Below are 18,610 nucleotides of genomic sequence, written 5' to 3' on the forward strand. Positions count from 1 at the left end.
CGCAATATGTTTATCGCAAGGACACGCAATATCTGAATGATTTAAATTTTTGTATGTTTTAGGTCGACGCATATATCAGAGAATAGACTGAGCACACGACTGTTTCTTATGAGACTTGCTTGACGTTAAAAAGAGTTATTAAACGCAATAACTTGCGCAAAACAACTGCTTGCAGTCTCGCGCTGTCTGACACACACACACCGAAACGTGCGCACAAGCCGTTCTTTTTTTCACGTCGTGTTACACACTCGAACTGTCAAATACACACACAGTTATGTCAAAATGGCTGTCTTGATGAGTATTCATATAAACACAGTCACTTATGCTTTAAGTGAAAGAAATCAGTTGGGGAAAGATTTTACTCACTTAAAGCAATATCGTATCGCATATCGAATATCGCATTATTTAACAAGGATATCGCACATCGCATTTTTCTTCAATATCACACAGCCCTAGTCAAAGTCTACTTGTAATTTCATTTGCATGTCTGATTTGTACAGGAAATGAGGTGTAATGGTCTTTCAAAGTCAGTTAGAAGTTCAGTTCAACTCCATGCAATGATATCAGTTAGACTTCATCGCTGTGCAAACAAGCAATGAAGTCAGACATCATCCACATTAGGGCTGGGCCGATTAACAATATCATATCGAATCGCGATTAAATTGATGTCGTTAATGATAAGCTCTGGACATTTTTACTCGATATGGATTACTCTAACACCCACACCGCAGAAATAAACGCCACTACAGCCAGTCAGCGTGCAGCTGTTAAAGGGATAGTTCACCCAAAAATGAAATGTTGACGTTGATCTGCTCACCCCCAGGGCATCCGAGATGTAGGTGTGTTTGTTTCTTCAGTAAAACACAAATGCAGATGTTTAACTTCAGCCACTGCAGTGTGAAAGTCGTATAATGATGTCAATGGGGATATTTTAGAGAGCAATGATAGTAAAAACACACAGACATACGAATCCTTATTAAACCTGCAGCTCGTGGCGACACATTGATGTCTTAAGACACTTTCTTCAAGAAACCCAACATTTTTTATGTTATTTTTTTACCTCTTATCAGTTAAATGTCATCTAGTATTCCCAGCGCCATAACTTCCGGCGAATAAGGTCAAAATACTGGCGCGATCAAAGATATATATATATACGTAGATGCCTCATTCGACTGATTCGCACAGGTACTAATGAGGAATTTATATACAGTGAGGAAAATAAGTATTTGAACACCTGCTATTTTGCAAGTTCTCCCACTTAGAAATCATGGAGGGTCTGAAATTGTCACCGTAGGGTCATGTCCACTGTGAGAGACATAATCTAAAAAAAATCCAGAAATCACAATGTATGATTTTTTTAACTATTAATTTGTATGATACAGCTGCAAATAAGTATTTGAACATCTGAGAAAATCAATGTTAATATTTGGTACAGTAGCCTTTGTTTGGTCAAAGGTTTCCTGTAGTTTTTCAGCAGGTTTGCACTGCAGGAGGGATTTTGGCCCACTCCTCCACACAGATCTTCTCTAGATCAGTCAGGTTTCTGGCCTGAGTTTGAGCTCCTCCAAAGATTCTCTATTGGGTTTAGGTCTGGAGACTGGCTAGGCCACGCCAGAACCTTGATATGCTTCTTCCAGAGCCACTCCTTGGTTCTCCTGGCTGTGCTTCGGGTCATTGACCCAGCCTCGACCCATCTTCAGTGCTCTAACTGAGGGAAGGAGGTTGTTCCCCAAAATCTCGCAATACATGGTCATCCTCTCCTTAATACAGTGCAGTCGCCCTGTCCCATGTGCAGAAAACACCCCCACAGCATGATGCTGCCACCCCCATGCTTCACAGTAGGAATGGTGTTCTTGGGATGGTCCTCATCATTCTTTTTCCTCCAAACACGTTTAGTGTAATTATGACCAAAAAGTTCTATTTCATGACTTTCTCCCATGACTCCTCTGGATCATCCAAATGGTCATTGGCAAACTTAAGCCGGGCTGGACATGTGCTGGTTTAAGCAGGGGAATCTTCTGTGCCATGCATGATTTCAAACCATGACGTCTTAGTGTATTACCAACAGTAACCTTGGAAACGGTGGTCCAGCTCTTTTCAGGTCATTGAGCAGCTCCTCCTGTAGTTCTGGGCTGATTTCTCACCTTTCTTAGGATCATTGAGACCCCACGAGGTGAGATCTTGCATGGAGCCCCAGTCTGAGGGAGATTGACAGTCATGTTTAGCTTCTTCCATTTTCTAATGATTGCTCCAACAGTGGAGCTTTTTTCACCAAGCTGCTTGGCAATTTCCCCGTAGCCCTTTCCAGCCTTATGGAGGTGTACAATTTTGTCTCTAGTGTCTTTGGACAGCTCTTTGGTCTTGGCCATGTTAGTAGTTTGATTCTTACTGATTGTATGGGGTGGACAGGTGTCTTTATGCAGATAACCACCTCAAACAGGGGCATCTAATTTAGGATAATAAATGGAGTGGAGGTGGACATTTTAAAGGCAGACTAACAGGTCTTTGAGGGTCAGAATTCTAGCTGATAGACAGGTGTTCAAATACTTATTTGCAGCTGTATCATACAAATAAATAGTTAAAAAATCATACATTGTGATTTCTGGATTTTTTTTTAGATTATGTCTCTCACAGTGGACATGACCCTACGATGACAATTTCAGACCCTCCATGATTTCTAAGTGGGAGAACTTGCAAAATAGCAGGGTGTTCAAATACTTATTTTCCTCAGTGTATATTAGGGCTGCCTGAATTCTCAATATAATATTGATCCGTTTGGTACGGCATTCACGGTTCAATACGCGCTTGTGAATTGCGTTTTTTTTTTTCGGTTTTGCATTCAATTAATTATTTTTCTACAAATTCTATCATTTGCCTCCATCCCAATACTGAACAACGCGACATACATTCACATCACAGGTTAGTGGTGGAGTTATACTCACGTTATTCACAAATAAGTTATTCACAATCACCAAAGTTTATTATATGCATCCATTTTACATCCTTGCAGTAATAATACTGCAGCCGAAGATATATGCCAAAGTCAGGCCACACAAACCTGTTTCATGACTAGAAACAATATCACCCGATCGCACACGCAGAAACGAAGGCATTCATTTTTTCTATTAAGAAGTACAGTACTGGAAAAGTGTAATTCATAGTCATATTCTGACAATAAAGAGTAGTTTAAAACGATACTCGGTTACTTAATGTAACCTCGGTTCTCTCTAGAAGAGGGAACGAGTATTGCGTAAGTTCCTTACGCTACGGGAAAGTATTCTTTCTTCGAGATTTCTGAAAAACCCAAAATTATCCTTAATTTTGTAACATTGTCAACGCAGTGCGGCAGCCTGGCAGACCATAGCAGGCTATTCCAGCGTGCTATTGGCTGCTCTGCTGGCAACTGCAGCAGCCTATCGGTGAGCCCGCGTGACGTGGCGACCAATGAGGGCGCTTCGCGCCCACCTGGCTTCATTTGCCTACAGGTGGGGCGTGGCCACGTGTATATAAGCAGGGCTCACGGGCTGCATATTCGGTTTTCTTAGTTCTGAAGCGTAAAAGCCAGCGGGGCGCACGGCAAGGAACGCAATACTCGTTCCCTCTTCTAGAGAGAACCGAGGTTACATTAAGTAACCGAGTATCGTTCTCTTACGAGAGGTTCTCTCGTATTGCGTAAGTTCCTTACGCTACGGGAACATATTGTCAACGCCGTGCGCGCCTCGCATACAGCATATGTATCCCAGGGAACCGGGGACCATAACACTGCTCGGGCAGGGTGGCCGGTAAAGAAAAAACGGGCCACCACATATACAGACACTTCATTCGAACTGACGGGTGGTTTACGACGGGTGGTTACAACACCCTGTCCCATGAATGAGGGAACGGCACCTGCCGGTCTCCTTCAAATTCACCACACCTTGTCTCATGAATGAGGGAGCGGCAACGCCGGTCGCCTTCAAATTCACAATATCTTGTTATATGAGTGAGGTAACGGCACCGCCGGTCACCTTCAAACTCACAACAGCTCGTCTCGTAAATGAGGGAACGGCACCGCCGGTCTCCTTCAAATTCACATGAGCCTAGTACCGAACTTACTACCAGTATGTGAGCTATGTCTGCGCAGAATCACTGGGCAGAACCAACGGCCCTATTGAACTGATAACACTTTTGCCTGTAAGGCAGGAACTTCCAGATTGTAAAATCTCACGAACGTAGACGGGGAGGCCCAGCCTGCCGCCATACAGATATCGTGGATGGAAATCCCTCTGGCCCAAGCCCACGAAGAGGCCATGCCTCTGGTGGAGTGTGCTCTGACACCTAGCGGGCACTGCAGGTGTTTGGAAGCGTATGCAGTTGCAATCGCGTCCACTATCCACCTGGACAGGGTCTGTTTCGAGGAGGCGAGACCTTTAGTGCGCCCACCAAACGAAACAAATAGCTGCTCAGAACGCCTGAAGGCGGCGGAGCGTGTGACATAAACCCTCAATGCCCTGACAGGGCAGAGGAAATTGCCACCGTCCCCCTCATCGGATGCTGGCAGAGCCGAGAGGGAGATAATCTGCGCCCTGAAGGGAGTGCCGATCGCTTTGGGGACATAACCATGCCTCGGTCTGAGAATGACCTTAGAGTCATTAGGACCGAACTCCATACACGTCGGGCTCACTGAGAGCGCGTGTAGATCCCCCACGCGTTTCACTGAAGCCAGAGCTATCAGAAACGTGGTTTTCAGCGAAAGGAACCTTGGTTCCACAGTCTCGAGCGGTTCAAAGGGATGAGCCTTCAGGGCCTCTAGGACCAAGGCCAGATCCCATATAGGAACCGACGGGGGCCGCGGGGGATTCATCCGTCTGGCTCCTCTGAGGAAACGGACGATGAGCTCGTTCCTTCCTAGCGTGCTACCTAGCGTCGTCTGAGCGAACGCTGCTATAGCCGCCACATACACTTTGAGCGTGGAAGGGGACCTGCCCAATTCCAAAAGCTCTTGGAGGAAGGAGAGCACCCGCTGGACCCCACATTGCTGTGGGTCCAATCCCTTGGAAACACACCACTCAGTGAACACCGACCACTTAGAACTATATAACCGCCTCGTCGAGGGGGCTCTAGAGTGTGAAATCGTGTTCATAACCCCTTCGGGCAGGTCAACGGGTATCCGTTGGTCACCCATACATGCAGAGACCATCGCTCTGGATGGGGATGCCAAACTGAGCCTCCTGCTTGAGAGAGAAGGTCTGCTCTCAGCGGAACTGGCCAGGGGGGTGAGTGCGACAGCTTCACCAGCTCTGGGTACCAAATCTGGTTCTCCCAGCGCGGTGCTATAAGGAGCACCGGACGGCGCGTTTCCCTGATTTTCGCTATGACCTGGGGCAATAGGGAGATCGGCGGGAAAGCATACAGCGGGAGGCTGGGCCAAGTTTGGGACAGCGCATCCTCGCTTTTGGACAGAAACGTCGGGCAGCGGGCGTTCTCTTTTGTTGCAAAGAGGTCGAGCTCCGCTCTGCCGAACAGGCGCCATACCAGCTGGACTGTCTGGGGGGTGCAGGGACCATTCTCCTGGGAGAATGAGGCCCCTGGACAGCTTGTCCGGGCCCACATTGAGGTGGCCCGGCACGTGCGCAGCTCTCAACGAGCGCAGCGAGCTGTGTGCCCACACGAGCAGGCGTTCTGTCAGATTGCCCAGACCTCTGGACCTGACACCGCCCTGCCGGTTCACGTAGGACACCACTGTGGTGTTCTCCGACCGGACTAACACATGGTGTCCTCGTATAAGCGGGAGAAACTGCTTGAGCGCGTTCTCTACCGCTATCATCTCCAAACAGTTTATGTGTAGGAGTTTTTCCTCGCTCGACCAAAGGCCCGAGGCTGATCTGCCCTCGAAAACGGCGCCCCAACCCGTGGTGGAGGCGTCCGTCGAGATGACCTTGCGGTGTGAGATGGCTCCCATCGTCACTCCCCTCTGGTACCAGTCGGCTACTAACCAGGGCTCTAGGGCTGACACGCAGCCCTGAGTCACTCTGATCCTGAAGCCACCGGACGCCCAGGCCCTGTGAGGCACTCGGGCGTTTAACCAGCATTGCAGCGGGCGCATGCGCATTAAGCCCAGCTGGAGCACAGCTGCAGCTGAGGCCATACGTCCCAGCATCCTCTGAAACAGCTTGAGAGGTGCGATTTTGCCTGGCCGAAAATACGCAGCCATGCGCCGAACTTGGCGCGCGCGATGGGGTGACAGGCGGGCTGACATTGCCACAGTGTCCAGATTCAAACCCAGAAATGAGGTTGATTGCGTGGGCACTAATGAGCTCTTGGTCCAATTGACCGTGAGCCCTAGGCTGTCCAGATGGCTGAGCAGCATTGCCCTGTGGGCGAGGAGCTCGGCCTCCGACTGCGCCAGGATGAGCCAATCGTCCAGATAGTTCAATACTCGCATCCCTCGATTTCTCAGAGGAGCGAGGGCCGCGTCCATGCACTTCGTAAATGTACGGGGTGCTAGTGACAGGCCGAACGGAAGGACGGTGTATTGATAAGCCTGGCCGTCGAAGGCGAATCGTAAGAATGGCCTGTGACGCGGCGTTATCTTGATTTGAAAATATGCATCTTTCAAATCTAGGGAGATTAGCCAGTCTCTCGGGCGAATATGCGCGAGGATCTGCTTGGTCGTGAGCATCTTGAACGATCTTTTCATAAGAGCTTTGTTCAGACGCCTCAGATCCAGAATCGGTCTGAGCGACCCATCCCTTTTTGGCACGAGAAAATACCGGCTGTAAAAGCCTGACTCGCTCATAGAGTGGGGAACCGGTTCTATAGCCCCTTTGCACAGCAGCGTGGCTATTTCTGCTCGAAGTAGATGTGCTACTTCCTCGCTCACTCTCGTCTCTGTACGCGCACAGAAGCGCGGAGGGCGGCGAGCGAACTGCAGAGTGTAGCCGTGCTTCACTGTTTTCAGCACCCATTCTGATACACCTGGAATGGCTTCCCACGCTCTCGCGTGCGCCACACGGGATAGAACGGCCTCCGGGCTCGAAACGCCGCGCTTCGCGGGTTTGACGGCCCGTATAGGAGGGGCGGGCGCAGTGCGCGCGCTCTCTGTGCTGTGGGCCAGCTCACGATCGCGATGTGCTGTGGGCCGCTCGCGATGGCTGGCCGCCCTACACACTGCATCTCTGCCGCTTCGAGCGGGGAGTGGCTTGTGTGCGGCCCTACACTCATCGCTCCGGCCACCCTGGGCGGAAAATAAATGGTGTGTGGCGTGGCGCGTGGCGCCTGAGGCATAATGTTCGCGAAAATGTGTGAGCGCGTTTGAGCGGGCACAACTCTTACGCGTGGAACATGACCGGTTAAGAGTGGCTGTGTGACAGCGCGTGTGGTGGTTAGTCGTGGACGCAAACAAGCGGACACGTGACCTAACTCTAGCACTCGAGCGGCCGGTGGCCGCTTTATGTGAGTGGGGGACACAGGGTTTATAGTGCTTGTGTGCAGGGGTGAACACAGAAAAGTGGGCACATTTACTGCATTTGAAACACATACGGCGCGAGCCGTGCGACCAGAAATAATGCAACTTTTGTGATTTCTCTGGTTCGCCGTAAAAACGGCGGTTGTTGACAGGCGAGAAGGCATTTTTGCCGGCTCGTTGGCTGCGTGAAATCCATCTGCAGCAGCCACAGTGGTGGGGGCTGACAGGAAAAAGAGTTTTGACGGTGGTCCGGCCGCGGCGGGACTTAACCGTCGTTTCTCGCCTCTTGCTAGGAGGACTTTGGAGGCTCGGGCTTCAGCGTGATCCTAGGCCGGGGGCCCCGAGGTGGAGGCGGCTTACCACGGCTGGAAGAGCGCGATCTGGGGCGGCCGCTCGGTCTTCTCTGAGACGAAGGGGGCCGCGCTGGGCGCTGCGCGGAGCTCGTTGCTGGCTGGTCACGAGGACGGCGAGCAGCGGAGCTATTGCTAGCGCCGGGGCGTCGAGGCAGGAAAAGGTTCATGGCCTGCGTCGTTTTCTGCACTTCGGAGAAACGGTCGACGATCCCCTTGACCGCTGGTCCGAAAAGCCCAGACGGAGAGAGCGGGGCGTTTAGGAAGGCCGCGCGCTCTGTTTCTCGCATGTCCGCGAGCGTGAGCCAGAGGTGGCGCTCAGCTACCGTGAGGGAGGCCATAGAGCGTCCGAGGGCCTGTGCTGCGGTCTTGGTGGCGCGAAGGGAGAGATCCGTCGCGCTTCGCAAATCCGTGATTAACTCAGCGTCACAGCATTTCTCGTCCATGTCGCGGAGGAGATTAGCTTGGAGGATTTGCAGCACGGCCATAGAGTGCAGAGCGGACGCGGCTTGACCGGAGGCAGCGAAAGCGCGGCCGATCAGCGATGACGTCACTCTGCAGGCCTTAGACGGGAGGGCAGCCTTTGAGCGCCAACCAGAAGGCGGGCAAAGGTGCGCTGCGACCGCCTCTTCCACCGGAGGGATAGCGTTGTAGCCTTTCTCGGCCGCGCCGTCAACTTGTGAGAGCGTCGAAGAAGCCTGAGACGAGACCCTCGCGGAGAATGGCGCATTCCAGGACTTTGCGAGCTCCTCGTGAAGCTCCGGCAAAAAGGGTGCAGTCCTGGAGGTGGGCGCACGGCGGCGACTGTTTAGGAAGCATCCGTCAAGTCGGTTCGGCGCTGCCACCTTGGGCGGGGCCCATTCGAGGCCTAGCTGCTCGACAGCCCGGGTGAGAAGGCGCAAGAGTTCGGCGTCCTCACCCGCTCGAGAGCGTCCGGAGCCCCGGACTGAAGAGGACGCGGAAGACCAGTCCTCGCTGTCGGAAGCCATGATGGAGCAGCTGTCGGCGCGTTCCGCGGCCGCATCCGCCTCATCCCCGGAGGCGGCAACAGAAATGGCGGCCTGGGGTGGGGGCGGGGAAGGCGAGAGTGAAGCGGGCGGGAAAGGTTCCGGCGAGCTTCTCTCTGCGAGCTCCGGAGTCCGCTGCGAGCGGCGCTTCTTCTTGCGCGGCGTGGCAGGGACTGGAGGGATATCATCTTCGAACAGGACGAGTCGAGCCCGCAGGGTCGACATCGTCAGTTCTTCGCACTCTTGGCATCCGCCAGCGTGGAGTGTGGCGGCGGCGTGATCACGGCCCAGGCAGAGAGCGCAGATCACATGGCGGTCCCCGGAGCTGAGCTGCGCGTGACACGAGCCGCAGGTGGAACGAGACATTTGTATCAACGCTCGGCTCTTTTTGTGAAAAGTGTGACGCAGCGGCGACAACACTTTGAGCGTAAAAGGATATGGGGCTGCCGGATAGCAGAGCAGGCACGGAAGGCTGAAGGTGGCGCGATGCTGCCGGCTTCCTCAGGCGCTGTCCTCTGCTTGCTTGTCTGCGCGGTCACGGCGGCGGGTTCCAGATCCAGCGATGCGAAGGGCTTCGCTGAAGAAAAGAAAATCGAATATGCAGCCCGTGAGCCCTGCTTATATACACGTGGCCACGCCCCACCTGTAGGCAAATGAAGCCAGGTGGGCGCGAAGCGCCCTCATTGGTCGCCACGTCACGCGGGCTCACCGATAGGCTGCTGCAGTTGCCAGCAGAGCAGCCAATAGCACGCTGGAATAGCCTGCTATGGTCTGCCAGGCTGCCGCACTGCGTCGACAATGTTACAAAATTAAGGATAATTTTGGGTTTTTCAGAAATCTCGAAGAAAGAATACTTTCCCGTAGCGTAAGGAACTTACGCAATACGAGAGAACCTCTCGTAAGAGAACCACAATTAACAGTCTGGCTTCTACAACCTTCACTTAGGAGCAAAAATCTGCCTTTAAATATGAAAGAAAGAAATATTTGACATTTATCGTGATGATTATCGATTTATCGAGATCCTTTTTTGGCCATATCGCCCAGCCCTAATCCACATGCAATGGAATCATATATTATATGAATATATGAAGATGAGATCCCATGCAATGAAATCAGACATCCACGATTTCCACTTTATTTTCCCCTTAACCTGAGATGTCCATGAAAAGCTTATTTTGTCCAGAACCTGTTGGCAGGTGTAGTAGAAATGACCTTTGACCCCGTCGTTAAGAAAAGCCCTGCTCTTTCTAGGAGTTCGTTTATCTTGAATAAGTGCAGCCACCTCCCAGAAATGCCCTGCCTGTTATCAGGAATTCAACTGCATGTCTTGTTCTTTTCACTGTGTTTATACTTTTTCACACAGGCACATCCGCAACTAATAATCCTCGTTTTTCTTGTTTTGCAGCAAATCTGTACAATCAAAAGTGGAGAGTATATTGGTAAGTCGTTACTTATGAACATTTAGTACTGTCACTGACAGCAAGTTGCAGTGTTGCTTGACAAGCGTAAATATACTGTGTTCTTTAGTGGAAGAATTTATTTTTAAATATTATTTATAAATGTAACATATTATTGAATATTGATATATTCCGGTTGCCAGTGTTTATGAAGGTAATTGGCAGTTTTGGAAGTGTATTGGATAAATATTGCATTAAATTGTGTTATAAACATAATGTCATTTAACCCTTAAAGAACTAGAACATTTTTGGGGCGTCTGACTTGCCTCTACTTTTCTTTGTTTCTTTTACTTTTTCATTTTAAACAGGAGAACATGATGTTTCCAGCCTTACGAAAATTAACCATGGTTTATTGTAGTAAAAATGTAGTAACCATGGTTTTTTGGCTAATTGAATATCATTTATATAACTACACTTTTACCACAAATACCATGGTTAAACTATGGTTAGAGAAGCAAAACCATGGTTAATTTGCGGTTACCATGGTTTTACTACAATAACCATGTTTTTTGGTTTTATTTGTAGTAAAACCATGGTTTATTTTTGTAAGGGCATCCAGCTCATTGGAAGTCCCAATTGTACATTTATATTTAGTCTGAGAATGGATTAAATTAATAGAATTGTAAGTAAAACGCCAGAAAAAATTTGGTGTTTTTCCTGTGAACTCAAACAGAACTTCACGAAGTTTGGATTTTTTCCTTTAGAAAGTTAGACTTGGTTGTTTTAGACTTCCAGATGAAATTTTGTCCACATGTAACAATCCCTCAGCAAGTTATAGCCCTTTATTATAATATTATTCTAGGCGTTTTTGAGTGAAAACAGGTGTATTTTATTTACTGACAATGTAGATGTGTCCAAAAAAGTTCAGGGAGTAAAGTAAATAGAAAGATTGTTATATAATAACAGAACACTGACACGGTGTAAAACACAAACTACATACAAATAGAGAAATATACTGACTTTTGTGTGTCTTTTTTGTCTGCATTTATTTTCATGAACGCAAAGACACACCCACTTTCACGTTGTGAGAAACATGTGATTGGTGGTTCAAAAGAGCAAACCCTATGTTTATTGGTTGATGAGGGTGGGGGTGGGACTAATGATCAATAATCCTTTCTGTTTGGCTCAGGGGAACAACCCACATGTGTTTCCTTGACGAATCAATGCTGCAGATTTTGATGACGCATGAATAATCAATAGTCATCAATTATCCTTCTGAAAAGCTGAGATTCTCCTCTTTACGGCGCATTTTACAGCATACATATTTGATTAGCGGTTTAAAAGTTATTAAACATTTTAGAAGGATAGTTATCTTTAGCCACTGTCTCGGTCTTTAAGGGTTAAAAATACTTTTCCTGATTTTTTTTTTAATCAAATATATTGAAAGAGCTTCTATGATTTGCTGTAGTTTATATAGTTATAAGAAAGTATTTGTATATAATTTTCTTTATCGAAATGCATTTGGAAAAGGTCATTGGCAACATTCAAAACTTTAAAAAATCACATTCACTCATTAATGAGAAGTTACTGATCAGATATGATATGTTTTTATATTAAATTATGTTTTATATGCTTATGTTCCACTGGGTCCACACAGACCCGGGAATGCAATGGGAACGTATACAGCTTTTTTTATGCATTCCAAGGGTTAATTTCTACTAGTTTGCCATGCTGATGTAGTTAAAGAGGGCCCTATAAAAGCCGTTTTATTTTTTCCCAAATTCAGTTTTAATTTTTGCTAATTCCTTTTTTTCCGTTTTAAATTTTGGGAATTCAGTTTTTTTACCCTTAACTGTTATTTTAGTCATAAAAAGAGTGCTTTTAATGTTAATTTAATAGAACGTAAAACATAAAATAGGAATGACCTTACATTTATTAAGGTAACAAACATCACATTTACTCGGTACTTTTCAGGACAAACACTGCTCTCTAAATACTTCAAGTCACAACACAATATTAGTGCTGTGAATTTATAAAAAAAAAATGAATTAATCGCATTTTTTCTGTAATTAATCATGATTAATTGCAATTAAAAAATGTTGGCGTTTTTAATGTTTTGATATTGTAATTCAGCTACTCTCCAAATTAATGAAGAAACAATTTAAAGACAGTATATTTTAAATATGTGTAGCGATGCCGTCTTTTTATGAATGAAGGCCAGTATCACTGATATTAATGTCTATATGAAACATTGATGACGTTACATTACAGTAAAACTGAAAGATACCAATTTCAACATTTATTAGGCTTTAAAAAAACAACTTTTAATTTAATTTAAAACATTCTTTGCATAAACCCATTATAATAAATGTTATATTTACCCGTGGCCTTCCCTGTTAGACATAGCCTACACAGAAATTGAATAAAGTTATCAACACGTTTCTTAACTGCATAAATAATAAATGAAATCTAGATTAATCATCATTAAAGCAATTTTCTCTGTTCCCGTTGTTCTGTGATGAACGTTAATGACAGAAATCATACTCTCAGTGTTTTGAAGGGAGGGGTTGTGTCGCCCAGATCTGCATTTTCCACAGACATTCGTTCTTCTCCCACACAAAACCGCATTTCATTCCAAATATGTCAAATCCCGCGTTAATATGCCAATTCTGCGATTCCGTGAACGAGGAAATTACATGGCCCTAGTTAAAGACGTGATGGCATGAGAAATGAAATGTGCCTTGATCTTGTGACATATAAAAGGTCTACCATTGAAACATCCTGCGAGTTTCAGAGCTTAAAACAACGTCCTCATTATAAACAAAGCATTTATTTAATCACACTCCAAAAACAGCTCGTTTTGATATTGTGGGATCTGTGATGTCACCAGAGATGTATAGTAACGAAGTAGAACTACTTCACTACTGTACTTTAGTACTAAAAGGCAGTATCTGTACTTTACTAGAGTATTATTTTTTTCTCCTACTTCCACTTTTACTTCAGTACATATTTTCGATGAGTTTAATACTTTTACTCCGATATTTTTTTTATGTGCAGCATCGTTACTCGTTACAATTATAAAAATGTTACGAATCATTCCATTCCAAACTCACTTTACCGCGCATGAAAGAGAGAGAGAGAGAGAGCGCGCGCGAGAGTGCAAGAGAGAGAGAGAGAGCGCGCGAGAGAGAGACAGCGCGAGAGAGCCCCGCGAGCGGGAGAGCCCCGCGAGCGCGCATTCACTGTCTTTAAAACAACACGAGCGTCTTGCGCTCAAATTGCTCTCTATTTATTTACATAGTTAATGTGCACTGTGATGTAACATATACAAACAATGAACAGCTGTATTTTTATTAACTAAGATTAACAAAGATTAATAAATACAGTAACAAATGTATTGATCATGGTTAGTTCATGTTAGTTATTAGTCTAATACATTAACTAATGTAATGTTAACAAATCAAACCATATTGTAAAGTGTTAGAAACAAATTATTTTACTCAGAACACCTCTTGAAATGAGAATATAAGTGTGCTTACCCCATTTTTTTTAGTAAGAGTGGTTATAGTAAGATTTAATCTTAATGAACTACAGTATTTTCAGGTTATTTATATGACAATATGTAGAAAAATTACCTACCAACATTGTGATTGTCCTTTAGCTTAATCATTTGAAATAATAAAAACAGTATGATGTTCAAACTTTTGACTACTTTCTTTAATAACTACATAACACAATACTTGTACTTTTACTTTCAGTACTTGAGTAGTACATTTCAAAATAAACTACTTGCAATACTTAAGTACAAAAAATGTTGAATACTTTAGTACTTCTACTTAAGTGTGGTGCTTAAAGAGCACTTCAACTTCTACTCAAGTCACTTTTTTGATAAGGAACTTGTACTTTTACTCAAGTATGTGTCTCTAGTACTTTATACATCTCTGGATGTCACACAGGTAAACACATTTGCATATGCACGAATAGTTCTACATCATCGGCCACTGGCGTTCAGGTGCTTACCGGCTGACATTTGTCCACACTGAATGTGAGCGTTGCTTCAAAAGCAAATAGAATCCATTAGGGGTGGGAGAAAAGGTCGATGCATCGCGATTCGTTATCTAGCGATTCAGAATCGATTCTGTGTTCAATTCAAACGGCCACTTCAAAACGCGCGGTAAACAGAAAAACCTGTTGATAGACAAACGTTCGTATGCTGGGGAGTTGACCGTTCACAAAGCCCCGCCCCTTTAGTTACTGTTGCTATGTCCGACACACAGAGGTGGGTAGTAACGAATTACATTTACTTCGTTACATTTACTTGAGTAAATTTTTTGGGTAACTTGTACTTTTAGAGTAGATTTAAAGATGGGTACTTTTACTCTTACTCAAGTAAATTTCTTGTGAAAAAACTGTACTTTTACTTAGTTACATTCGGTGGCGTTCCTCCGTTACTGTCAAATGGTAATAATTATATTATATATATTAAAATAAGTGAATATGACTTTCGCAAGTCTCGCGAAACTTTGGAGAGGCTGCTTCGCGAGAGGTTGCTACGCATCACCCGCTTATAATTAGCGCGCGTTTAGTCGGAAGATGTGTGTGAGCTACGGGAGGCAGATTGCCCGTGGCCTCAAGTTCAGTCTATGTTTTCACTCCAAGATGTCAAAAAGAATAGTTTCATAATGCGATGCATGTTGTGTGCACCAAAACGAACTGACATCTCTCAGCATACAATAATTCCACCCTGAAAAGAGCGGTAAGTGTCACAATGATGCCTATATTTGAACACTATTAACGGTCATTTGGTAACTATGGGAAATTTCCCCTTATTATAATACTATTTCACACACTGTCCGAGTGTTTTCCTCATATGCGCTCTTGTGCAAGCAATGAATCGTTTGAATCCTCCAAACAACACACGTCCACGAACAAACGTTCACATCTTCACATTTACATATCCTTTTCTTCACAAAACGAAACAAATTGAATAGCCTAATGTGACGTCTTGCATTTATACACAAATCCGGACAGACACCTGTCTGAAGTGTAGAAAATACATACAAATAAAAACGGTATTGTATTTTATTCCTACCTAAAGAATAGCCTATATACTTATAAAAATATAAGAACAAAGTATGTTTTAAGAAGAGCTCTAGTTAGCCCAGCACACCATTAATTTACACTGTTTATCCATTAATCACACACACACACACACACACACACACACACACACACATATATATATATATATATGTGTGTATATGTATATATATATATGTGTATATATATATATATATATATATATATATATATATATATAGCCTATATATATATATGTATGTGTGTATATAAATGTATATGTATATATATGTGTGTATATATATGTATATATATGTATGTATTATGTATGTGTGTGTGTTTTATATATATATATATATATATATATATATATATATATATATATATATATATATATATATATATATATATATATATATATATATATATATATATATATATATGGTTCATTAGCTTACATTAGTTAACATGAACTAATAATGAACTGCACTTATTTATCTTTATGTTAATTTAAACATTTACTAATGCATTATTAAAATATTGTTAACATTAGTCAATGCACTGTGAACTAACATGAATAAACCATGAACAGCTGGATTTTTATGAACTAACGTTGACAAAGATTAACTAATTCTGAACAGAGGTGTTGTTCATGGTTAGTTCATGTTAACTAATACATTAACTAATGTTAACTAATACAACCTTATTGTAAAGTGTTACAGAGAGGTGTGTGAAAGCTCTCCAAGTAGCCTGAAATTCAGGGTTTTCGCTTATCAATCAGATCGAAAGTAACTAGTAACTAACTACTTGAGTAGTTTTCTCATCGAATACTTTTTTACTCTTACTCAAGTAAATATTACGATTGTTACTTTTACTTTTACTTGAGTAAATATTTCAGTAAGTACTTGTACTTTTACTTGAGTACAGATTTTGGCTACTCTACCCACCTCTGCCGACACACCATGGCGTTCTCACACACACACACACACACGTTCTCACGTAGAGAAAACACATCGCGGAGCAAAGAGGACACTGACAACACGCCGACACACAGGAGAGAACAAGTTACTTTTGATATGAAACAAAGTCTCAACTTTAAAATGTTGTCTTTTTTTAAAGAAATGTTTACCACAAATAGCGTTTTGTGTCTCTTTAATGTGTGGTGATCGCTGTAGCGCCTCAGTTAAAGCTGCTCGTGAACCCATTATCTCTTCCTTCTAGTTCAATTAACATGAATGAAAGAAATGTTGTTTCAACCGCAGAAAGACTTAAACACCGTTTTTTAAGTTCAAGTCCACCGATGTTAATCTTCTAACTCTCCTGACTGCTTTGTCGCACAAACCGGCAGATTCTGCGATGTGATTGGTCAGATCGCCTGTCAATCAAACTCGCGGCGAAGGGTGAATTTGAAGTTAAAATGGACAAACTACGACCTCCTTACCTGGCGTAACTGTTGCTTTTAAATGTGCTATATAAATAAAATTTGACTTGACTTGAAAGGGGGGGAAAAATTAGTTTAAAGACATTTTTTGTTAAAATGTTCTAAAGAAACTGAAAAATAGTCACACTTAGTTGTAAATTGAGAGCTGTTTATTCTTAATGGTTGTTCTTTGCAATTGTATGGCTTACTATGTTTCATTCAGAGCTTGTTAATCCTGAATATAACTATGTTAATAGAATAAAAGTATTGAAAGAAATCTTAATAATGATGTTTAATATGGAAATACTGTTAAACAGATATTATAACTATAAACAAAAAGCATAGTAACTCCAATTTTGGTTAAAATGTAAAGTTGATGTATTTGCGCAGCAGGATAATTAATTACCAAAAAAGTATGTCAAGAATCGTTTTGAGAATCGTTAAGTGCCTTAAGATTACCACCCCTAGAGGCCATTATAATGACTGATGCTGTCTACACTGATGCAGATGTGCGTTCAGTTTCTGCCGACAAATGAGTGAAAGATCGTTCGCTTTGATCGTCCAGTTTAAACAGTTCTGTAGGAAGGATCCCAGCGTCAGAAACAAGTGGATGGTTTATTTGAATATGTTCGTTCGGAGCATTTTGTTTTGAAAACGACGCCGTGAAATGGAGAGTTCGCAAGGAAACATTAGTTTAAAGATGAGGCCACGACCATAAGCTAATGATTTTATAATGCTTTGACTGAATATGTGGGTTTTAAGTAGGGTTGGGTATCGTTTGGGTTTTTTTCGATTCCGGTGCCAAACCGATACTTTTAAAACGGTTCCGGTGCCTAAACGGTGCCTGAACCGATACTTTTTTTTTTTTTTAAAGGCCACCAAACGAGGTGGATGACATTAAATGGCTTTTTATTTATTTATTTATTATTTAAATTGAACCATTTATTAAAAGTTTAATGTATACTTAAATGTATGAATATAAATAAATACAAAACACAATTTACTTATTTACAAATTATAATTGACCTATTTACAAATTCACAGTAAAACCTAAGCCACCCAACTACAACAAGCCTAATATAACTCTAAACAGTTACAGTAATAACAGCAGTCGTCTGTATTCTTGCTCTGCTACAAACCAGCTTCGAGCTTCAGCTTTATTTTGAAATATGATCATATTCTCTGGCTAAATATTTTAGAACACATCGCCTTAATGTTTCCATGGCGACGTGTCATGTTTCTCACATGACACACAGCAGCCGCAATAGCGCTGACAGCTCAGCTGTATCGGGTTTATTTCGTTTTTTCTTTTTATTCAAAATATTCACAAACTTCTTAACTGTGTCACGAACTATCTGATGTTCAAATGTGTGAGTGAATGTGTGTTAGTTGATCTATAAAGCGCAATGGGCGGCGCCATGTTAGTTTGCGCCTCAGAATCGGATCTGTCGGATTTACAACACTTGAGTTCATTCTCGTCTTACAAAATACATGAAAGTAAGTGACCAGTGAACTGGAAGAAGAATAGAGTAAACGATATAGTTACTATATAATGTGCATTTATCTGATGTGAATAAAACACGTAACGTTAGTCAAATTATAATCGTCTGAAAGGATTGTCATTGCCGCTTTCATAGACATCAGTGTGTGTTTTTTGCTAGTAGCCTACTTATGAACATTTAAATGTCTGAAACCTGAAATAAACATGATGTCGTTGAAAACACTGAATAGTTGTCATGAGTTGTGATGTGACGAGCGCTGAGCGTCTGTCTCTGGCTCAGCCAAAGCGCGAAAGCACGTTTGAATTTTGGCACCGAAATGAGGAACCGAAATCTGCGTTCTGATTCGGTCCGGTACATACCGGTTATATAAGTACCGGTGCCATATTGGAACCGGATTTCGGTACCCAA

The 18,610-nt window shown here is 43.6% G+C and overlaps 1 protein-coding gene across 1 annotated transcript in view; it reads left to right on the forward strand.

Annotated features, from left to right (window-relative positions):
• The window catches only part of rfx7b (regulatory factor X7b), a 50,558-nt gene that overhangs the window by 1,166 nt on the left and 30,782 nt on the right, over window positions 1-18,610 (forward strand). Inside the window, exon 2 of the mRNA XM_079809190.1 lies at window positions 10,210-10,243. Within this exon, the coding sequence (XP_079665316.1) occupies window positions 10,210-10,243 (34 nt within the window). The remainder of the gene's footprint in view (window positions 1-10,209; window positions 10,244-18,610) is intronic.

Source organism: Gobio gobio (genome assembly GCF_949357685.1).
Source record: "Gobio gobio genome assembly, chromosome: 25".
Classification (NCBI taxonomy): Eukaryota; Metazoa; Chordata; class Actinopteri; order Cypriniformes; family Gobionidae; genus Gobio; species Gobio gobio.